General features: G+C 47.7%; 1 protein-coding gene across 1 annotated transcript in view; it reads right to left on the bottom strand.

Moving 5' to 3' along the window:
• LOC119398570 (alpha-2-macroglobulin-like) overlaps positions 1–24502 on the bottom strand; it is a 97803-nt gene that overhangs the window by 64100 nt on the left and 9201 nt on the right. Inside the window, 5 exon segments of the mRNA XM_049417352.1 lie at positions 737–806; positions 986–1041; positions 6669–6848; positions 20722–20885; positions 21576–21671. Of these exon segments, the coding sequence (XP_049273309.1) occupies positions 737–806; positions 986–1041; positions 6669–6848; positions 20722–20885; positions 21576–21634 (529 nt within the window). The 5' untranslated portion in view covers positions 21635–21671.

Here is a 24502-nt window from a genome sequence, read left to right on the forward strand (position 1 = left end):
GTAGTTTTCAACAAACACACCGTAACGTCGAGGCTTGAACAAGAAAAACAACCAAAACATGGCTGTAGATGGATGACACAGCAATTCAACGGGACACACAGAAAAGATTCACACACAGCAGAGCGCTCTGTTGTGTGTGAATCTTTCCTGTATTCCGTCAAATCGTTGCGCTATCCAACATCGATCAGACTCTACCAAGACGCCATGTCCTAAACCTTAACCGAAACACGCAAAGCGTTTTCTGTGAAACTAGATATTGAAACTCGCACAAAGAGTGTTCTATCAACAAAATCACAAATAAATGTGAGTTGGATCGGCGCGTAAAGCAGCCGACAGTGTTTCGACGGTTAATAATTAGGACCATCGTGATATCCACAGATATTTCAGAGCTAACAAACGGAGAAGTCATTTTACAAAAGGGAAATCACAAAAATTGTGCTGATCAGGTCGAAAACACAGCTCAGTGATTTTGATCGAAACTGCACTTGAAACAAATGCTTTTTAAACTGTCTTCCAGGCCCGTAGCCAGGGGGAGGGGGGGCCGGGCTCTGGAGGCACGGCCCCCCTGCCTCTTTCTCCTTCCAACCCCCCTCTAAAAAAAAAATTTCGTTGAAGGAGGGTGTTTTTCAGAAAATAAATAAAGAAAATAGGTGTTTTTCTCAAACAGTCAAAAGGTTTTCAGCAAGTGCCTCGCACCCCCCCCCCCCCCCCGCAAAATGTCATAATTATCGCTTACCTTTGTCAAAAGAGACGTCGTTCCACTGAGCTATCCGAACGTCGCTGGGGCTTGTGACGTAGATGGTAGCCTAAAAGAAGACGCAATGTAGAATGCGCAGTTTAATGTTTCTTTCTTTTTCTCCATGAACTTAGTTACGAATATGTTAATATTAAGTCGTGAAGTACTATGGAGAAAAGAAAGCCACTCAGATAAAACAAGGCTTTTCATATCGAGGCGGGTGAGTAATAATAATATGCTAGCGCTTACCTTGGCATCCGTGAGAGGCTTGAGCTCGTTATTGATAGGCAGAATACGGAATCGAACTGAAAGGAAAGTTGCGTCGTTAGATCATGTCGTTGTCTTTTTTTTTGCGTCTTAGTCATGCAGGATAGCCCGGACTTAATCAGTCTCTGCACTCACGCTCTGCACACAAAAAGCGTAATACACTTTGTCAGCATTGCCTACGCTTAGAAAATATGTGCCCTTCCATAAAATATCGAAGAAGCCTGAATCAACTCAACCACGAGCGGCCTACGAAACAAAGATAATGAATTTCGCAAATTTCAACTCTGAACATTCAAGGATAAAAATATAGAAGCACGTAACAGACACAAATTTACGAAACTTGCAATATATACGTCAAGATAGCATAAGCTTTACCTTTCTCGTGCATAAGTTTATGATGAAAATTGGGATTGCGCCATTGTTTCGCGTTTACGTGGAAGCACTTTAGCTGCATATGCCGTAGCGCAACGTTAAGACCAATCAGCATGCAAGAACGTCATGTACGTTTATCAGTTTACTGATGGAGTAGTATTTATACTGATAGAATAGTAATCTTATTTGTAACAACTTGATGGGGGCTAGTTGGTTCATAATTAGAACAAAGAAAGTAACAGCGCGAATGGAACAGAGACTACGGGACAAGCGCAGCGAACAACTGAATGTTTATTTCAGGAAAACGAGCCTTTTATACATTCTCAGAATGAACATGCGCACAAGAAACACTCGCTAATCCCACTCACAATCTTTTTTTAAGAAATTTATTTCTCTCTCCGAGAGTATAAGAGAGGGCGAACTGATACAATCGTCACCCTCACTATGGATCCAAAAGGCCTCTAAAATTTCTCTTTCCTTCTTAGATTATCCTTTTCCTATAAATTTCGTTTTTTCAAACATAGGAACCGACGCTCACTTCTTACAATGGTCAACTAAATGACTGCCATATCAATATTTTACGTTATTGCAGTGCTGAGGCGCCCGATCGTTGAAGCATTGTCCAGTTTGAACTATATAAACTTTCCCAGAGCTCATGGGAATCCGATACATCACATCACTCGTGCATTCACTGAAGCGGGGTTTGTGATTAGTGGTGCATGCGGGAGGCCTGTTTTTTCGATGCATGCGTGCACATATCGAGGACAGCTTGCAAGGGGCATCGTTTTTTTTTTATTTGCGACGTGACTTGCCCTTAAGGCATAATATTTGTTTTGTATATTTGAATTAAATGTGCGCCGTTAGGCCGGTGTTCTGTAAGAAGTGAACAAATATCGTGTGAAATATGTTGTCATGTATTCATCGGTCATAACTGTTTGTGTCACTGTAGCGAAGGCCAGCTTGCAGGAGATGACGGGAGCGTTCCGATTGTAACCCTTGGCATGTCCATATAAGGTGGTATCATCACCGAAACAGAACAGTACAGGCATGTACCCAGTGGTAAATGCCCAGTGGTAACCCAGTGGTAAATGCCCAGTGGTTTACCCAGTGGTAAATGCGACCAGTTCCATGTTGAGATAACAGCCGGGGAAAGGGCCACCCCTGCCCGAAGCCTCCTAAGCACGACTTCCTCCGCCCTAGTAAGGTGAAGGGGGCTTTCCTAGAATGGCGAAAAACTTCCAACCAGCTGGCGGATTGGACTTGGAACAATATCCGGCCTTCCCTACCGAAACCCCAGAAGGTCAAGGTAATTGAAGCCAAGGTGTTGGTCCTGGGCGACGAGAGCATACCGGAGGAGCACAGAAGGACGCTGGGTCTGGGACCGAAGTTCGCGCATGAACCACGCCTGAGCCCTCCAGAGAGGTTAGCTCTAACCAGACAATTACGCGTCTTGGGATGGAAGAAGACAGGCCACGCTTCATTGGTGAATGTGTGGACGTGTTAGAACGAAGTGAAAAAAGGACTCCACGACTAGGTCTGTGAAGGACATTGTGCAATATGCTCTAAGCAAGCACCTTCACATTCTAACCTCATATAAAGAAGGTTTCTTTGTTGTAGTGCCAGATATTGTGTACTGTGAAAAGGCAGCTCTTGCAATTAATAAGAATTTGAGGCAAGTAAACCGGAAACCTGATAAAATTAAGGAATGAGCACTGTCACTTCTTCGCCGCCATAACCTGGAAACATTAGCCTCGGCTGTAAGCAAGGCCAAAAAGCTTAATTTGGATATTTTCTTCGCTGTGAAGGCCCATAAAGTTCAAGTTCCGTTCCGAGCGATAATCACGGAAAGGGACAGCTGGCAATACTGCGTGTCGTCATATCTGCAAAGACACCTTAAGTCTTTCGTAATTGTGGATCCCTTTCTTGTTCAAAATTCAAATGCTCTCGTTTTTTTTTCTTGTCTCGTCTAGCCCTGGTCAATGCAATATGTTTAGTGTAGACGTGGAAGACTTATATTATAATTTACCGCATGACGCCCTAATGCAAAGTGTAGAAATGTGTATCACTGAAGATAATAATGAAATAGCCTTCGCAAGTGGGTGTGGTGTTTCGGTAGGCACGTTTCTGGAAATTCTGTCCTTTTACTTAACGTAAACGAGTGTAGAATGGAAAGGGAAGTTTTTCATACAAAGATCGGGGGTGTGCATAGGATCAAAGGTCGCGCCAATTCTGAGCAATATTTTTCTAGGAAGGGTGGACATGAATATAAAAAGTCAACTGGGGGACAATGTAATCAAGGTGTTGCGTTATGTGAATGATTTTTTTTTGTTAAAGAGTCGAGCTTCCCAGATACGGTAAAAAACGTGCTTGATCTTTTCCATGAATGTGGGCGTGGCCTGAATTTCACCTATGAAGTGCCGCAGAATAAACAGTTGCAATTTCTAGATGTCAGCCTTAGACTAGGCGAGAAACATGTGGGCTGGCAGTACAGCCCAAGATCCAACAAATCCACACTAAGTTTTAATTCGGCACACTCGAAAGTTGTAAAAAATGGTATAGCTTTTTCCTGCTTGTTCGCGGCATTGTTTAAAACATGTAGTCATTTAATCTCGGACAGTTTCCTAACACAGATTGAGTGTCTCAGAGCGTCGGGATTTTCAGATAATGTTCTCAGGATGAGTGTACAGAAGCTCATAAAAACAACGAAATTAACTCACACCTCAGAAATAAATTCGGCGCCAACGAACAAAGATAAATGTGTCGTAATACCTTGTGCTCACAGACTGTCACATGGTCTAAAAAACGTTGCAGCACGTTTCAAAATTAAAGTTCTCCTATCAGCCCCGAACAAAATGAAGAAAATCTGTGGAATCATTGATCGAAAGTTGCTTGAAAAAAGAACAGGTTAAATAACAAAAAAAGCGTGCAAGCTGAAACACATATCTCAGGTAGTCCCATGCAGAGTAGGCGTTGTTTACCAAATCCCATTCTCATGTGGTCACGTATATATAGGCCAAACGGGCCGTTGCCTGAATATTAGACTAATGGAACATAAACGCTCACTGGTAGGCAATCCGTATTCTCATTTGGCTAAGCATTCCACAGAACATGCATGCACACCGATGTTTCAACACACCGTATGTATCTTCGCGCATGCGGACCAGGCCACCAGGGAGATAATGGAGGCGTTTTATAACTTCAAGAAAGGCCCTAGGTGTGTAAGTGTGCCGTCTATCACCTTGCATGGCAGAGAGATTGCTTTCTTGAACTGTTTTGCCTCGTGATACAATATGTTTACACCTTTGATTTCTTACTGTATCTTTGGCCGGGCGTCATCGACGTGTGCCCACGTGGGACAGGTTGCGCTTTAAAAATGTGTGATTTCGTTCCTAATAAAGTTAGTTGTGAGACAGCGCTGGTGTTCGTGTTCCTCCTTCTTATCTGTGTTTCGTCGTTTGCGCTGAAAAGCACTCATGTTTAACGCAATCCAACTCGGCCAAACGTCGGTTCTTCTGAAGGGGGAGAGAGCAGACACACGGTGGGATAAGAGCGCGTGTATCCTGCCGGAGAACATTTTTACGGGCACGGGGTGTATTTAGGGGTTGAGATGGAAGGGGAATAGATGGGAAGTCTGTATTAGGAGGGCCGTGTGCCTGTTGGTCAGCAGCAATATTGTAAGGGTTCGCAGCATGGTCTTGAATCCAGTGTACCCTGACGCAAGTGGCTGTGTTACGATTCATCTTATGTATCGCCTCGTGGCATTGAAAAGCAAGTTAACATTGTGCCTATTTGATACTTTGTTTAGATTGTGTGACAACTTGTGCATGTATAGAACTACGTGCACTGGTCCCTTGTCCTGCCTCTTTTCTTTTTTACCTGGTTCTGTTTTTTTCTCTCTGCAGGATTGTTTCTCACACGGGTGTGATGAGAGAATGGGGAAAGCCTGCGTCGCATAACCATTCTAGCCGATTCATCAGCCTAAGCTCACATTCGTGCTCGCACAACTTATTTAATGCCGCCTTAATACACGTGGTGGCAGCGCACAGACGCAATTGATTAAGAGGGGCGTATGAATCAGCTAGCACGGTTACGAGGCGCAGGATTTCCCCATTCTGCCATCACATCCGTGTGCGAAACTATCCTGCAGAAAGAGAACCAGGCAAAAAAGAAAAGAGGGAAGACAAGAGACCAGTGCACGTAGTTCCATACGTGAACAAGTTGTCACACAATCTAAAGAAAGTATCAAATCAGCACAATGTTAACTTGCTTTTCAATGCCCCTTGCAAGCTGACCTCGATATGTGCAGGCATGAAACCAAAAATATAGGCCTCCCGCATGCACCACTAATCACAAAACCCGCTTCAGTGAATGCACGAGTGATGTGGTGTATCTGATTCCCATGAGCTGTGGGAAAGTTTATATAGTTCAAACTGGACAACGTTTCAACAATCGGGCGCGTCAGCACTGCAATAACGTAAAATATTGATATGGCAGTCATTTAGCTCACCATTGTAAGAAGTGAGCATGGGTTCCCATGTTTGAAAAAACGAAATTTATAAGAAAAGGAAAATCTAAGAAGGAAAGAGAAATTTTAGAGGCCTTTTGGATCCATAACGAAGGTGACAAGTGTATCCGTTTGCTCTCTCTTGTACTCTCGGAGAGAGAAATAAACTTCTTAAAAGAAAGACTGTGAGTGGGATCAGCGAGTGTTTGTTATGCGCATGTTCATTCTGAGAATGTATAAAAGGCTCGTTTTCATGAAATAAACATTCAGTTGGCAGTCAGAGCTTGTCCCGTGGTCCTTGTTCCTTATTCGTCCTTGTTCCATTCGGGCTTTTGCTTTCATTGTTCTTATTATAATAGTTTTTCTGTTATACTCTTACGCGCGCTTTTATTAGGACGAACGAAAGAAGGAAACTTTACGAGGGGCTCGTTTTTTTTTATTGACACAGCCAAACGAATCCAACAGAGAATGAAGACAAAGAAAGCATAGGCGGCATTATTTGCTGTCTTTAACTGCAGAGTAGTAACTATGACGTCAATTGAAACGAATTGAGTTTCATTCATTCCAGTTTACGCCTTAATTACTACACTATAGTTAAATACGGCGGTTAATGTCCCCTACACTTCCCTTGGCCTCATTGTCTGTTGGATTCATTTGGTTGCGTCTTTCACCAGGACTTATCTTGTGGACGGAAAAGCTTCACTATGCATAAAGTGACAATGACAACCTCTTTAAAATATACAGGCATTGAGAACAAATAGATGCAGAGACAGAAAACATTGGTAATACCTTTCTGCCCTGGCTTGTACATTGCCTTGTCCGACTGGACAAGAATTGTGTTCTTGGACTTCTGGAAGTCAATTTCCTTGCTGTCGCCAAAGACATAGCTTCCGAAAGTTCCGTTCACTTTGATATTGACTTCGCTGCCGAGATGCTCGGGCACTCGGAACGGTAGAATAGCACTTTCACCTGCACGCAACGAGGTTCGACAGTTCAACATTCAACAAGGTTTGAGTGTTTGAGACCACGTCCCCGCAGGTGGGAGTTTGTTGATTCCGAAATCGATACACTTCCGTGACGCGAACATTACTCTGTAGTGTTCTCCTTTCGTTAACATATGACGTCGAAGTAGAAAAGCGCACCATAGATAAGTCATGGTTTAAGGCGTCTATGCAGATTGCGTTTTCAGGAAGGCAAAGACATGGACGTATTGTGAAATATTAGAAGAAAACGACGACGATGGGACTAGCGCATTTTGGAGCGAGCGGCTCGTGTCTCGCGCTGAACTGAATTTGGAACGGCCTAGAATGGACGTTTGCAAATGTGCTACGGGCAATAAAGTCGCCCCTTTTAGGGGCGAAGCTCCTTAAGGCGGCACCCGTTCGTCCCTCGTAGTCGTCGTGGTCGTAGTAGTGAGTAACAAGTCTTACGCTTTGACCTCCAAGGTGGTGCCGGTGGGAGATTTCTCGTGTGCGTTGTTGAACAATAAAAAATTCGCAGCGTGCGCGTTAACTAAAAGCCGAATTCTTCTGTCTCTCATTCCCCATTAGCAGCCATTGGCATGTTCCAGTAGGAAACGTTAGTAGAAGTAGAAGTGTAAGTGTTAGCTAAAAGCCGACTTCTTCTGTCTCTCATTGCCATTAGCAGCCATTGTTTACCTCCAAGGTAGTGCCTGGTGAGATTTCTCCTGTGCGTGATTAAACAATAAAAATTTTGTTCAAAACGCCGTTGATTGATGAAATAAACCAACGAAAGACGCCAGATGTTTTGTAAAAGCAGAACGAAAGAACGCCAGATGTTTTTCTTAAAGTGTAGTAGTAGTAGTTGTGTAGCCACCTCGCCCGATCGTCAACGGGCGAGGTGGACCGGCAACGGCGCGAGGACCCAGCCGTACGAGAGTTAAATCACACTAAAAGACATACTTTGCGGGCGATACACTCTAGTGAGCTTTCAACTTTTCGTCTTAATGTACATGATAAAGAAATTATTTCTACGAAAAACGCAAGGCACACCTTGAGCAATATGTTTGGTTTTGGGACGCTAAATGGAACCATGATGCGATGCGAAGCCGGAGCACTTGCACGATCGCGTTCCGTTGGCTTTCTTTGGGCATGCTACCGACCTCGCGTCGTGGAACGCGCGTCCTGTCTTCCCTCTAGCCTTGCCTTTAATTCGCACAGGGCGAGCGGGGAATGCGGTCGCTCTTGGCGCTCTTTCGCTCGGGAGCGGACTTCTTCCTTGCATTTCACCGATCACAAGTGATAATGAAGGGACCACGTAAACCAACAGTACAATAAAAGTTTGATGTTTAATATATACACGATGTTTCACACTCTTTATATTATGTACTGGGCGCATTTCACGGAAGAGTTTCACGGTTTACAGATGATTCCCTCCGTAGCTTCGCCCGACTCATCATCATTCACCCCGTGGATATGCTGTGATTTTTTTTCCACTCATCTACGACGAAGCTTCCTTTCTTCTACATTTCATGGTGCCGAGAAACCCGGGAGTTTTGTGAACCAAGCGACCCGACCACGAAAGGACTTCAACAGCAACGAAGATGGATCGGATCAAGGGCAAACGAGCGACCCAACGAGCCTTGCACACGCGTCTCCGTAACGAGGCAAGTCAACTCATTCAATCGAGTCAGTTCAGCGCCCCGGCGCTTCGAGTGCTACACGATAGAGTAAAGAACTGCAACGACGGACTACGGGTGCTCAACGAACAGCTGGAGGAACACCTCACGGACGAGCAAGCTGCCGAGGACTACCTGTCGGTCTCGGAGTATGAAGACAACGCGGCAGCAACGTTGTCTCTTCTTTCTTATCACATCGAACAACTTCAGCCTGAAACGACGACGGACCGAGGTCTGCCGATGCCCAACGACGTCGCAAACCCAGGTACGACTTTGGGAGATCGTTCCATCGGTGATGCCTCAAGGCCGGTTGCCGGTGCTTCAAGACTACCGAAGCTTGACTTAGTTCACTTCAACGGAGCAGTGCTACAGTGGCAGCCGTTCTGGGATGTATTCAAGCATGCCGTTCATACAAACCATTGAAGAGTGGTAAGCGCGACTAGACAGGGACGAAGAAAGAAAACAGACAAGGACACAGCGCTGTGTCCTTGTCTGTTTTCTTTCTTCGTCCCTGTCTAGTCGCGCTTACCACTCTTCATGGATGCAAACCAACTAGCCCGCCAACGTGTTTTAGCCAAGTTCATACAAACGCCGGTCTGACGAACGTCGACAGATTCCACTACCTGAAATCCCTTCTGGTTGGACCAGCGGCCAAAGCGATCGAGGGAATTCAAGTGACTGATGCTTCATATGCCGATGCCATCGAAATTCTAACCAACCGCTTCGGAAACACCAGGATCATCGAGCAGAAGTACTTGGAAAACCTCAGAACACTCAAGCCTGTACGATGCTCCACTGACGTGACCGCCATGAGGAATCTCCTAGATACGGTGACCATACACGTGAGAGGTCTCAAGGCTCTTGGACGATCGGAGCTTCCATACGCTGCGATGCTTGTCGAGATTCTGACCAAGGTGATCCCCAATGACATCGTGGTGGAACATTACAAGCGACAGAGCTCACTGCAAAGGCCCAACGAGACTCAATCGTCAGAAACGGAGCTACAGCAGCTGTTGGATCATCTACGGCTGGAGGTAGAAGCCCGTGAGAAAAGCGGGCAACAGGAGAACTGTGTGCGCGACACACCTGAAGGAAGGCGTGACAGGAGGCCCAGTGCGACGCCTACCGCTTCCATTTTGCACAGCGAATCTAACAAGACGACAGGTACTTGTTTTTTCTGCCTTTCTCCCGCACATGCTACGGAAGCGTGCACCTCTACCTTAAGTTTGCATGAGAAGAAAAGCCGTCTGGCCAGATCGGGTAGATGTTTCAAGTGCATAATATCAGGTCACCGCTCTAAAGATTGCCGACGCAACGTCCGATGCGCTAACTGCAAAGGGAAGCACGCAACAGCTGTTTGTGACCCTAACTACGCACGAACGAAGAAAGCAAGTGAACGCCCGAGCCCAAGCTTGCATGCTGCCGCTGAAGCGTCTCCAGACAGCTTGTTTGAGAATGACGTATTACTGCAGACGTTCCGAGTATGGGCTCTAGGTGACCACAGTTCTTGCTTCATAAGAGGAGTACTCGACAACGGAAGTCAAAGATCGTTTATTAGAAAAGATATATCTCGAAAACTAAGCCTGCCCATAATGAAGAAGGTAGATGTAGACGTGAAAGCGTTTGGTGGTTCCAGTGGCGCGCCAAAAGAGCAACTCAACTTAGTCAAGGTTACGTTGATGAGCCAGTTTGACAGCGTCAAGCACGAAATCGAGGCATTAGAGGTTCCTTTTATTTGCGATCATTTGATTGAACCTCCACAGTCACACGCATTTGTGCAGAAGCTTGTTGCTGAAAATAAGTTTATTGCTGACTTTGTATCGCTACCTGGCCTAAAGACAGAAGTCGGCATTAGCTTACTCATTGGAGCCGATCAAATGTGGAAGATAGTGCTGAACGACGTTTGTTCGCACGAGGAAGTCACCGGACTAGCTGCGATCAGCACTAGGCTCGGCTGGACCTTTCAAGGACCGCTTCCATGTGATGGGCGCATTTTTAAGGAAGCCAGCACGCACGTTTGTGTACTCCGCACGAGTTGCGCAGAATCTAACGTGTCTGTAGCCCTACAACAATTCTGGGATCTAGACAGCATAGGCATTTCGGACCCTTCTTCTAACGACGACCAAGAAAATGAAGTGGTACGGCAATTCACGGAGAAAATTGCTTTTAAAAGCGGGAGATATGAAGTAGCGCTTCCGTGGAAGCGTGTCAAGACAGATCTCGGAGACAACCGAAGTGTTGCAGTTAGACGCCTACAAGGTTTAGTGCGGAGATTTGGAAACAACGAGGAACTCATTCAGCAATACGACAAAGCAGTCAGACAGTATGAACTGGATGATCACGCTGAAAAAATCAACGGATCACAATCGGCAGAGAGGTGTTACTATATGCCACACCATGCAGTTATCAGAGAATCATCCTCGACGACGCGGCTGAGGGTGGTTTTCGATGCTTCGTCACACGCACGTGGAGCAGCGTCTCTGAACGAATTATTAGAAAAGGGACCGAAGATCAACAACAACATGGTCAAGATGTTGGTGAATTTCAGGCTGCACAAGATTGGACTTACTGCCGATGTACAAAAGGCCTTTCTTCAAACCGGCATTCACGAGCCTGATCGAGACGCCTTACGGTTCTTATGGTTTGACAGCCCGCCGATGCCGAGTGAACCTACACCAAGAATTGTGGAATATCGAATGACACGAGTGCCATTTGGAACCACGGCAAGTCCATTCCTCTTGACAGCGACGCTCCAGTACCATTTCAGTCACGTCGATCCTGCGCTGAGATCAACGGCAATGCAACTTGCTGAGAACTTCTACGTTGACGATCTCGTCACAGGAGTTAATTCTTCAAACGAAGCCTTCCGCCTCTACAGAGAAGCGAATCTCATCCTGAGCAGAGCCGGCATGAAGCTGCAGAAATGGTCCACTAATGATGATGAGCTCAGACGACACATCACTAATGGATTGGACTCCGGCCAAGCAGCACCTGTTACCAAGGTTCTTGGTTTGCTATGGGATACGAAAGCTGAAAAGCTTGTTCTAAACATGGAATCCCTGTTGGAGCTTCTCAAAGAAAGAAGCGACACAAAGAGATGTGTCCTCCAGACGACAGCACGGTTTTTCGACCCATTAGGTTGGCTATCACCGTTCATCATTAGGATGAAAGTGCTCTTTCAAAGATTGTGGGAGCACGGTACAGCGTGGGAAGAAGTTATGCCTGAGCCACTTAAAAATGAGTGGGAAACTTGGACCAACGTACTGAAAGGATCTCAGCCCTTCTCACTTCCCAGGTGCGATCTCAAGTTATTACTTGACAAGCCTACAATCTCACAGCTTCATGTATTCGCGGATGCCAGCTCTTGTGCTTACGGTGCCGTCGCTTATTTGAGACTTGAAGATCGATGCGGTAACGTGGGCATTCAGCTTCTCTTTTCGAAGTGTAGAGTGGCTCCAATCAAACGAATCACGTTACCACGTTTGGAACTGGTAGCCGCTGTTCTGGCTTCTAGAGTCCTAAAGTTCTTGCAGGAAGCTCTAAAATCGAGGCACTGGGAGATGGAAGAGCACATGTGGACGGACTCAACTGTAACGCTTTGTTGGATCCAAAGCTCAGCAACCAAGTGGAAGCCATTTGTTTCCAACAGAGTCAACGAGATCCGTCAAGCAACAGATCCAAGCCAGTGGCATCACTGTCCGGGAACACAAAACCCAGCCGATCTGCTGACGCGGGGACTTTCAATAACAGACCTTCGAAATAGCCAGCTCTGGTGGGAAGGACCAGACTGGCTTCGACGTCCGGCAGATAGTTGGCCAAGATCGCCTGACAATCGAGATTCTGGAGCTATAGACGAACAAGTTGCGTCCGAGTTAAAGACAAGCGTCCCAATACTGTTGAGCGTCACAACAAAACCACTTTTCAATGTCGACAGATTTAGTTCTTGGTTGCGGATCACAAGAGTCACCGCATGGATAAAGCGCTTCGTGTACAACTGTCGATCGCCCATGTCTCATAGGGAAGGAGGACTTACAGCTACTCAACTTCAAGAAGCAGAGAAAGTCTGGTTCAGGCAAACCCAGACAGAAACGTATGCCAAGGAGAGAGCCCAACTCGAAGTTGGACAAGACCTCGACAAGACGTCCTCAATAAGAGACCTGAATCCCTTCATCGATGAGAAGGGCGTCATGAGGATCACAACTCGCCTTCAGAACGCCGACGTCACGTACAACGAGATGAAGCCTGTGCTACTGCCTTGCAACCATGCGGTCACGCGCCTCATCATTTTTCAAGCGCATAAAACTGTGCTCCATGGTGGTGTCGGCGATACCTTAACTGAGCTCCGCACCCGGTTCTGGGTGCCCAGAGCGCGTCAAGCAGTGAAGTGAGTGCTACGAAAGTGCGTGATTTGTGCGCGGTTCCGAATCAAGGCTGCGAGTGCACCGGTAGCCCCACTTCCCGGTGATCGTGTGTGCTATTCGCGCCCTTTTGAAGTTACGGGAGTTGACTTTGCAGGGCCAGTGTTCGTGAAAGATTTCACGGGCGTTAAGGTGTACATAGCGTTGTTCACGTGTGCAGTTGTCAGAGAAATTCATCTTGAGTATGTTGTTGGACTTACCGCAAACGCTTTCGTCATGGCTTTCAAAAGATTTTGTGCAAGGCGGGGAATACCGCGAATAGTGTACTCTGACAATGCTACCACATTTAAGAAAACTGCACGTGAATTAGCTTCCATGCACCAGTTGTTGAGGAAAGATGAAGTCAGCCAGTATTGCTCCACCCACAGCATAACGTGGAAATTTATTGCAGAGAGAGCTCCTTGGTGGGGTGGCTTTTGGGAGCGGTTAGTTCGTATTGTAAAAATGTGTCTTCGCAAGTCGTTGGGTAAGGCGTCTGTTGATTCACAGCAACTGAGCACTTTGCTGACTGAAACTGAAGCTGTTGTCAATTCCAGACCAATATCTTACATTTACTCTTCCTCTAGCGAGCCAGAAATCTTGACTCCGTCTCATTTTTTATTAGGTAGCCGTCTCTTGTCAAAACCTAAAGCTTCAGACGAACGGGGAAAAACGAATACTGAGTTGCTCAGTTTGTGGGTCCACAGGCAGCTAATAATGGAACAACTGTGGAAGCGATGGCTTCATGAATATCTCCTCACACTCCGAAGCGTTCATTCGAGGAAACCATCAAAGACTAACAGCATAAAGAAAGGGGACGTGGTGATTATTCACGAGGACAACGCTCCCAGACTGTTCTGGAAAACTGGTGTAATAAGTGAATGCGTTCAAAGTAAAGACGACATAGTTCGTGCGTGTAAAATTAAAATACCCAATGGCTCGCAGCTGTTCAGGCCTGTGCAAAAATTGTATCCTCTCGAACTCGCCACCTCAGGCCCCGGAGTGTGAAATATTAGAAGAAAAGGACGACGATGGGACTAGCGCATTTTGGAGCGAGCGGCTCGTGTCTCGCGCTGAACTGAATTTGGAACGGCCTAGAATGGACGCTTTGCAAATGTGCTACGGGCAATAAAGTCGCCCCTTTTTCCACTCATCTACGACGAAGCTTCCTTTCTTCTACACGTATAAACGACGGTAATGTTGAATTCTTGAAGTTTTAGGCTCCACCGTGCGAGGCGACGACCTGAAGGGTCTTTCAAGTTAGCTAGCCAACACAAGGCGTGGTGGTCGCTCACAACTTCAAAGGGACTGCCCTTATGTAGTGGCGAAACTTGGCTGTAGCCCAGATGATAGAAAGGCACTCCTTTTCTGTTGTGGAATAGTTGGCTTCCGCATAGCGAGCGGCTAGCATAACTGATAACACTTTCCAGTCCGTCAGTCCTCTGCACAAGTACGGCGCCGACCACTCCGTTAGACTGCTTGGGTCGGTGTGGATTTCTCTATCGACGTATTCGTCGAAATGCGCGAGTATCGGAGGCGTCTGCAGGCGTGGTTTCAGTTCTTGAAATGCCTCGTATTGCGCCGTTTCCCACTTGAATTTCCCGTCGGTCTTCGTGAAGTGAGTTATCGGCTCGGCGATCCGTGAAAATTCCTGGACGAAGCGTGTGTAATAGGCGCACAAGCCGAGAAATCAGCGTACGGCCTTCTTGTCGGTGGGCGGTGGGCAAGCAGCGATGGCAGCTGTTTTCCGCGGGTTGGGGCGAACTGCAGCACGTTGCTAGCTGGGCAAGTTGTAAAAAGTCAGTCGTAATGGTATTTAGCGCAACCACTAGACAACAGACAAAGGAGAGGACGTAGACGCAGTGTATGCGCCTACGTCCTCTTCTTTGTCCGTTGTCTAGTGTTTGCACTAAATACCATTATGGCGAACTCCAGACTTGCTAATGACGCGGCCCACGAACAAGAGCTCCTCGTACGCAAAGCGGCACTTTTCAGGCTTCAGGGTGAGTCCGGAGGTTTTGATTGCTTGAAGTACAGCTTCAAGACGCCGGATGTGTTCGCCGAAGTCTGAGGCAAAAACAACGACGTCATCCTAGTGCACGAGGCACGTCTGCCACTTCAAGCCAGCCAGCACTGTATCCATAACACGTTAGTCGCAGTTGCCGAGCAATGAACTCGAACAGGCCGTCTGGTGTTATACAGGCCGTCGTTTTTCGGTCTCTCTCGTCGACTTCGATTTGCCAGTAGCCGATCTTGAGGTCCATCGACGAAAAGTACTTCGCGTTGTGCAGTCGATCCAGAGCGTCGTCTATACGCGGAAGAGGGTACAGGTCCTTCCTGGTGATTTTGTTCAGGCGGCGATAATCGACGCAGAAGCGTAGGGTTCCGTCCTTCTTCTTCCCTAACACCACTGGTGACGCCCACGGACTCTTGGAAGGCTGTATGATGTCGTCGCGTAGCATTTTATCGACTTGTTTCTTAACGGCGTTCTGGCGTCGAAACAAGGTAGGGACTCTAACGGAGTGGTCGAGCATTTTCTTCTGTTATAATGCGGTGCTTAGCCAGGGGCGTTTGTCGGGCCCTCGGTGACGTTGCGAAACAGTCCTTGTATTCCTTCAGAATGCATCGGAGCTGTTGCTCTTGGCGAGCAGGAAGGCTTGGGTTTACGTCGAAGGAAGGCTCAGGCATTGGGGTCGTCGTTCTAGCTTGGTCAGAATTCGAAAAGGCAAACGCATCGCTGGCGGCCAAGATTTCGTCGATGTACGCAATCGTCGTGCCCCTTCTCACGTGTTTGTATTCTTGGCTGAAGTTCGTCAACATCACACTTCCTTTTCCTTCATGCAACCGAGCAATGCCTCTTGCGACGCAAAGGTCACGGTCTAGCAGCAAACGCTGATCGCTCTCGATGACACCTTCGATGTCTTCAGCCTTTATGGTGCCGACTTAAATTATGACGCTGGATCTAGGCGGAATGGTGACTTGATCCTCGAGCCCGTTCGGGGCATGTTAACATGAGTTCGTATCCGGCGGTGTCGCTTTTCCTACAATAGAGTTATCGACTTGGTTCTTAAGTCGATGACGGCGTCGTGATGGTTTAAGAAGTCCATGCCAAGTATGGCATCCCTGGAGCCATGTTGCAAGATTAAGAACCTCACATGATAAGTTTGATTATTGATGGTGACTCTTGTGCAGACTCCAGACGGCGTTATTAGATGGCCTCCAGCGGTCCGGATTTATGGGCCTTCCCAAGCAGTCCTAACTTACTTCAACTTCGCGCCGAACAGCCCAATGATGACGGAATAGTCGGCTCCAATATCGAATAGAGCGGTGACATTGTGGCCGTCGATGAGAACGTCGAGGTCGCTAGTTGGCCGCCTAGCGTTGCGGTTAGGTCGCGGTGTCGGATCACGGCTACGTCGGTTTGTCCCGCTGCTTCGACTTTGCGTCGTCAAGTCTTCTTCGGGCTGCGAAGCTTCGATGTCAGGGGTCCGTTCGGCTTGCGGCGTGTTCTTTAGATTTCGTCGCGGCGGCGTCGGCGGCGGCGGAGGATCTTCAGTATTTCATCGTAAAGCAACCGCACCTCCATCGGTTGCTGCCCTTAGTTTTCCGGATACGGGCTAGGTGACCGGCCCCGGGTTGACCCAGCGAATGGTCGGCGTTGGAGAGAGACATAGCGGCCTTGCGACGGCGATCGGGAATGTTCTCGGGGGGTCCATTGCACTCCTGAGGGGCAGTCGGCGATGTCGCGTGGCCGTCCACCTCGCTCTGGTCACGGCGCGTTGACGGCGAAGCCGCGTAGCCCCATCTGGCGGTATTGGCAAAGACGGTAGGATGGCCGGCGTTCCCGCAGTGGTAGCTTAGCGGACGGTGGTCAGGGGCGCGCCAAAGGTCGGTCGTCCTATGGGTATAGTGCTGGCCGACAGGTTGACGGTAGGGCGTCGGTTGCGACGGCGGCTTCTGGCGACGGTGCTGCGGCGGTTTGGCGTCCTGGCATGGGCGTGGGGGAGGAGCAATACGGCGGGCTGCAGCAGCATAGCCCATAGCTTGCGGCTGCGACTCTGGTAGCTGAGGAGCGCCCAGTGAATGCTGGATCTCCTGGCGCACGACGTCAGCGATGGAATCCACCTGAGGTCGCGATGAAGGTATAATTTTTCGCGGCTCCTCTTGCACGATTGCTCTGCTCGTCTCACGCAGGTCGGCTGTTTCTAGCGCTTGAACATCGGCGTAGCTTGGGGCCAAAAAGCTGCGGTTGTATTGCCGCTTTCGCATCTCAAGCGTTTTCTCAATTGTCGAAGCCTCCGAAGCACATTCAGCGACCGTCTTCGGCGGGCTCCTTATCAGTTCCGCGAAGAGGTCTTGTTTTACACCCGCATGAGGAACCTGACTTTCCTATCTTCGGGCATACTTGAGTCGCCGTGTCGAACAGGCGATTCATCTCTTCCGAGTAGATGGCAATGTTTTCATTGGGCAGCTGCACACGGGTCTCCAGCATAGCTGCGGCCCGTTCCTGGCGTACCACGCTCGTGAACGTGTTTAGGAACGTCGTGCGAAAGAGATCCCAGGTTTTGCAGTGCGGATTCTCGATTCTCGAACCACGTGCTCGCGGCGTCTTCTAGGTATAAGCAGATGTGGTGAAGTTTTTCTTCGGTGTCTTGTTGAAGGTGGCGACTCGGTCGTACGTGCCAGCTTTCTGGGTCTTCAATCAATGATCCACGGTTGCCGGGTCTTTTCAGGTAGAGGCCCGTACTCTGGCAGTAGGCCTTATTGCCTGCAGCTTGCTCGCTGCTCGGCGTTGGCGTCGATGTCTTCTTTGCGACTTGGGCTGGGTTCACGGCTTGACAGGGGTGTCCGGAACATGGACGAACAGCACCTCCACCAGATGTGAAGTGGTAGTGACGTCGACGAAGGCAGCAGTTGGCGTGTCCAAGATGAAATTCTTTATTCGGCCGAACTTGTGGCCGGGAAACGGAAACTCAAAGTGCAGCGATACACACTGTACACTGATAGCGGCGAACAGAGCGTCGGCCGTCGATAAACTGAACCGCGGCAAGGAGCATCGGCATTTACACTTGCGGCATGGAACATTCGAGCCTTATCTGGTGACGCGTTAGTTCCAGAGTGAACTCATCTGTTCGCGTTTGCGCGTTGAAGCATAACAGACGATCCTAAATAATCTGGAATGTTCTCAGACATTCTGGCGCGGTTTGCGCAAGTCAGCAGCTAGACGTACAGCGGTGAGCACTCTCAGGGTGAACACTCGAGCGCGTGGCCGACGGCACTCTCGGCGCCGCGAAACATTGCACATGCGCATCATGCGTTCTACGAAATACTCTTTCCACCGCGCGCACACAAGCGTATCCCCAACAAGCATATCTATGACGCAGTACGCGTGGTGGAAAGAGTGTATCGCAAAGCACATGCTGCGCATGTGCAATGTTTTCAACTATGGCTGTTACGCGGCGCTGATAGTGCCGTCGGCCACGCGCTCGCGTGTTCACCCTAACAGTGCTCACCGCTGTACAATGGGCCGGTAACGTAAAACAATAAAAGGAGCGCGTGTGGCAATATTCAATATCGTCCAAAGGCCGGTGGAAACGAGCGCTAAGCCTCAAGTGCCTCGGAGATTATGAGCGCCTCGACGAACCAGATTAAATATGCTTTAAAAAAGGAACCTCGATCGTCTGAGATGCAGCTACGAACTGTCTCGTCAGCCATAATTTACACTGTAAGTGAAATATCGCCCACACGAGGCCCAGTAGAACGAAAGCCCCCGACGACTTCCCCCGATCTCTCGCAGTTTCCCCTTTTGTTGTTCTAGCTGCATCATAAACCGTGTATAATTTTACTTGAAAGCTTCAGTCAGGAATCATCGTTTATTAAGTATGTACGCTGATTTTATAAGGAGCTTAATGTACGTCCAGACGTATTTTTTTATCGCGTAATTGAGTCGTAGGCGAAGTCACACAGGAATAACTTTCAAAAAGCGTCGGCCTGCTGTGCACAGGCTGACGCTTTTATCGCCATTGTATACAGTGTAAACTTTCATGTGACGCGTTTTCGTTCCTACCGTACTAGTCATCCCCGCTTTCTCCAAATTTTTCGCACAGCGTCCCGCTGGTCTAGATCTTGCTTTAACCCTATATAAACCTGTCACTTTAAAGATTTTCTAAGATATTACGAAGAACACGTCACGTGATGCGCACCGGCAATCACAGAGAAGGCCTAGGTACAATGGAAGGTACGCTTCTGAGCGAAGGAGAAAAAGAAGAGGGAAAAGAAGGTATTACAAATGTAAATTATATTTTCGTGGAATAAATACCTTCTACAGGTGTATAAACAATTGCAGGGCGTATTAAAATATAATGCAGAACAATATCCATATTCTTCCAAAAAATTTTATGCAGATAATATAGAGCAAAGCCATGTACCGTAATCTTTGCACTACAGCTCACACATAACAATTGCGGCTCGCTCATCAAGCGCACGACTTAACAAATTTTCTTTCACATAGGGCCATAACATAATTGTGACACGTGTGAGCACGTTTCAGTGGGCTGCAGATACTCTTTGTAAAGTTACAAGTTGGTTTCCTTGTGAATGTCAGGCGAATGCTATCAGCCCTCTCGTCCCCTCCCCCCCCCCCTCCGCTAAGGCAAGTTATACATAACTAGTAACAACATTTAAACGCTGAAAAAGTTGCCGCTGACAGACTCAGTAGCCCCAACAGCAGTGCTAATGATCTGTAATGCAGAAATCTTGAGCCCGCACTTGCAGACTGTATGGCGTAACAAGTGTTCGTAAGAGCATCCGCATGCTGGACATGACATTAGAGAATGCGGACGAGCTATAGCAACTACTAAAGGAAATATTTGTCAATTTGGTCACTGAATAGACCGCGCCTCTAGATAACCAGCAATCAATAATACATCAATAGACTTAAATCATTATAGTGTTTCTGTTACATCTTCAGCATTGGGAATAACTGAAACTTTCTCTCAGGAACATAGCGTCAGACGTTTTTGTGTCTCTGAGCACTGGTGCGTTTTTTTTCTCAGACAGTGCTTTTGTTTTGTTTTTTTCTCAGACAATATTGAGACGCTCTGATTAATTTCGCAGCAACAACCGTGTTCTACTAAACACGCCAATGTTAAAACAAGCACGTCATTTATTTCAAAAATAATTAGCGAAATCTCCGCTCGTGGGCATTTTGAAGATTAGTTGCGCGCGATAAAAAGAAGCCTAGCAACAGAGGAAAGGGCCACACCGATGCATTTTCATTTCATTTGAAAAAAATATCAAGCGCTTACCGTTGCGTGTCATGGGCTAAAGCTTCAACTGCACCCTTCTATTGTTCGAACACGTGCAGGACGGTTTCCTTCGTAGTATGTTACGTTTCGAGTTCTCGACGAGTCATGCGCAACGCGTCTCGGCACGGCAGACTGGTTATCAGCGCAGTGTTGAAAGTTGCTTAGTGTTACAGCTCACAAAGCGTTCCGGTTATTTCGAAAACAACGTTTAGCACCGGAGTCGACTTGTGCAGAGGGAAATATAACCACAGTTCAGCGTATGTGTCGCTGAAATAACCACGTCTGCACTCATAGTACGTTAAGCTAGTGGTAAATTATCTTACAAATTGATTTTCCCACGCAGTCGGGCGAAACAGAATTCGGTTCCTGCTCTCTCTTTTTTTTCGGGAAGGTGCGATGCTTTAGACGCGAACGTTCATGACGAGAGTAAAAGAGGTCATGCTGGCAACTAAAAGACAGGCATTGCAGGGGAGTGTGACGGAAAGGGCAATCGAACGTACCGTTCTTGATGTCGTACTCTTGCTCCGCCAAGACGGCGTTGTCGTTATTGTCCTTGAGGAGCCGGACCGTCACCTTGCCGTCTTCTTTGACGTCTGTGAGCGTTAGCCGGAACAGGGCGTCCGTTTCGCTACGCAGTATTTTCGGCGCCGTGAAGATGTACCCGCTGTGCAAGAAGAAATAATAAAAAAATTAAAAAGAAATGCTCTGGAATCCAGATCGGGAAAGCTAGTCAGTGCGGTAACGATTACCATTGCTTTGACAGACGCATGATAGAAAGTTTCTACAATTAGAGAGCGCAGCTTCGGTACGTTTGCTATTAAAGTATGGACGAACAGTTTTGGTTCTGCATCAAGACACATAAAATAATAGGAAGGAAGGATTGTGTTATGTCTTAAGGCATTAGTTTTTGTTTTGTTTTTTTTGGGGGGGGGTGTAGGCGTGTTTTCTGCAGGCGCCTTCCGTTCCTTAGCTTTCTCTACAAGCGCCTGAAAAAAAAAAGAACGCCTCTTGTGCCCCTGTTATGCCAATAACGTGTAACAATATCAGCCCTACGAAAGCGCTACAATTCACACGTCCTTCCGATTACGTGTGCGGCATACGGAATGCCTACGTCTCATACTGTACGAAATTGCTCTTAATAAAGGATCAGCCCTTGATGGCTCTCACGTCTCTATTAATTGTGAAGCTAGAGAGACTATACTACATCAGTGTGCCCAGCAACGTTTATCGTACATCACCGAAAGCTGCCCCATTTCGCTCTTCAACATGACGAACACCCATCGATAGTCAGAAGTACCAAGTAATGTTGTCGTGAGCTTGTGGCAGATCAATTCAAGTAAGTAATATTTCTTACCCCTCCGCAAGCTGCGATGCAACCGCACTGATGACTAAGACGACTGCACCCCAATGCATTTTCGCCTTTAGGTGTAAGCCCCACGGTTGCAGTCACCTGAAAATAGGGAAAAAAAAACATCACTTGTTGCTTTGCTTAGCACGGTTACGTTACAAATTCACTCTGCCAGTAAGTAGTATGTACTCAAGCACATGCTTCATACATTAGCATGTTTGCACACATGCAAAAGCACCAAAAGCAAACTAAGCAACCTTTAGAGAACAGAAGCTCCTAAAACAGCAATCTCGCGCGTCTGTGACGTGCAGCGCTTGTATACGCTTCTGAGCAGAAGATTTGGGGCACCTATACGCTAGCATCTTCTGTATGTTCTTGAGGTTCCCTAACTCACAGCATATATATACGGCACGATCAACTCTTGTTCATCTGTGCGTGTGTATGCTGCCAACTACTTTTCTCTCGTTCTCATCTTTCCCTCCCATTATTCTCATCACCAGCGCGGAGTATTCACCTGTGCTCATCCTGGTTAACCTACTAGCATTTCCCTTATTTTCTTTCCACTGAACGTCACTACTCAGTCAACGAGATGCCCTGAGTCAAGGCAGCTTTCACGTAGTACAACTGTCCAAAGTGATCGCGGAAAGCAAGCACCGCATTGATTAGTAAACCCCTTCTACTGACGCAATCCATGACCTTTGTCGACACACGGTTTTCTTAGCGTTAGAGTTCGATAATCTGTGGAGGCACTTCCCAGTCACTGTGTTTGCTTACTTTCCAGTCATTGCATGCTTTCAAGGTTTCCGTTTACGATTTTGGGACGGAATTAACAGCAAGGAGAGGAAATTAGCTAGAAATCACTGCCTCAGGTTGCTCTCAAAAGAAGTGCCAGTGGAAAACTCTCGCAATCTAGGAGGCCAGAAAGCAACAGGCCTTGTATAGGGAACCCAAGCTCAAGTTTGCGGCGCGACGACAGCGCCGCGCCAGCCGCGCTGCGGCTCTGTCGGAAAGCTCTGAACCTTCTGCGCGGCCGACTCAGCCCCTTTCACGGTAGCAGTAGCGCACGTGCGCACGCGTTCTTCTCTCGGTGCGGGTAACTGGGAGGCCGTCAGCTGGGTACGTTGAACCGAGAGGCTTGCTGTGCGAAGCTGCGCATTTCCACGATGGTAGAAGCGACCCCGCGTAAGCGCAAGCGTGGTCCGAAGTATTGCGGTTTAGTGGCCAGCCACAACAGTGCAGACAAGGCACACGATTCACGTCTTAAACCATATCGGTTCCCGGGCGTGTCGCACGAGAAATAAAGGCGGCAAGCGTGGATAGCTGACAGCGCTGTCTCGCCTTCTATTTTGGCTGTCTGAGTTCATCGCTTTCGTTCGTTCCGACTACATGAATCGGTAAGTAACGGGGCGCATGCACGCAGCGACTACAGTAATGATTACTCGCTGTCTTCTCGCATTGTTAAAGTCCAGTTACGGTTGTAGGTGAAGCAACTTTGTGTTTTGATTCCGCGTGCTCGTGAGACCTACCCGTCGTTGTTGAACGTTCACATTCGCGTTATACCGTTAGCGTTGCGCGGTTGGTTGAATTCAACTGAACTCCGCACATTGTCAGAAGTTCGGCGCCTGCATTTCACGCGTCGGGAAGGCTGCTTTATCACGCCGGAATGGACGTCTGTGCATTTTCAGCAAGCTTTGACATCGTTCTGCAGGTTTGCTTTGTTTTTGTCACTTTATTGGGGTGATATATATTTAAGTCGCTAAATATAACTGGCACATAATACATGCTTTGCAATTGCAACCTTGAAGTAACCACCTTCTGACTTTGTGCGATTTTCTAGCCGCGTTCACGCAACAGGTTTTATACGCCTGTCAAGTCGATATCATAAAAAGAGACTGCAAGCATGACGCGAGAGCCGAAAAAAACGAGGCGAGCAGTTCATCTTGCTTCACAGTGATTCAAGCTCAGCTAACTGCCTCGCGTCTTAATCGGCGGGTGATTCTCGAGCAGCACGGAGGACTTGACTCTAACCTTCTCAGGAAGCAGTGCCATGGCCGTATAATCTTTTTTTCGCACGCCGCAAACGTTTGTTCACGAAAGTAAACGGCTGCTACTGTAAGCATGCCATATCAAAACAACAATCATATGATTCGTAGTCCACGCCGCTGAACATCGATAGCGTGTACGGCTTCATTTCGGAGTGCATGTGGACCATTATTCATCTTTAACATGACAGACTGAGACTTACCTCGAGGTATACGTCCTACACGGTGTAATCGCGACTTGGGAAATGCATTTCGCTTTGAGTCGGGCGTGGTTGTCGTCGATAGTCTGCTCTTCACCGTTAACGTGGTTGACGAGCCTTTCTCATTTTATCAAGTTCGCTTTTCGGAAGTGCCAGTCAAGCTTGAAAATCCTTTTGAAGCCGCACTGCAAGCGGTACATTGCGAGGCGCCGAAAGTGCACCGCGAGAGCTCTGCACGTGCACAGAAGCGAACAGCAACGCGCTGGAGAGAAGGGAAAACGCGCGCTGCTAACACCCCAGTTTCTCTTTTTCTGCCAGAGATGGCGCTGCCTGTCAAGAGCAGCAGCGCCGCTAAGCGTTGCTTGGGAAGCGTATAGTTTGTTCCTGGATGTCTGACAACGTGACGTTCAGTGAGGAACTTGTGGGCTGCACAATATCAAATGAGAGTAACGGTAGATAAACAGAAATAATAAGAACGCCACCAACAACATCAGGACACTACTTCACAACAACGGTGGTGAGCGGACCTATAAATCCAGTTCACAATGTTCCCTCTCCACCTGTGTAGGTGCGGTTGCCGGGCACCTTGGCGACAAATCAAGTTTCTGCATCCAACGCGACCGACAAAGCGCCTTGTAAAAGCCTGGAAACCAATGGGCGGAGACCATTACTAAGACTCTAGGCGTCGTCT

This window comes from Rhipicephalus sanguineus, chromosome 7, assembly GCF_013339695.2.
Source record: "Rhipicephalus sanguineus isolate Rsan-2018 chromosome 7, BIME_Rsan_1.4, whole genome shotgun sequence".
NCBI lineage: Eukaryota > Metazoa > Arthropoda > Arachnida > Ixodida > Ixodidae > Rhipicephalus > Rhipicephalus sanguineus.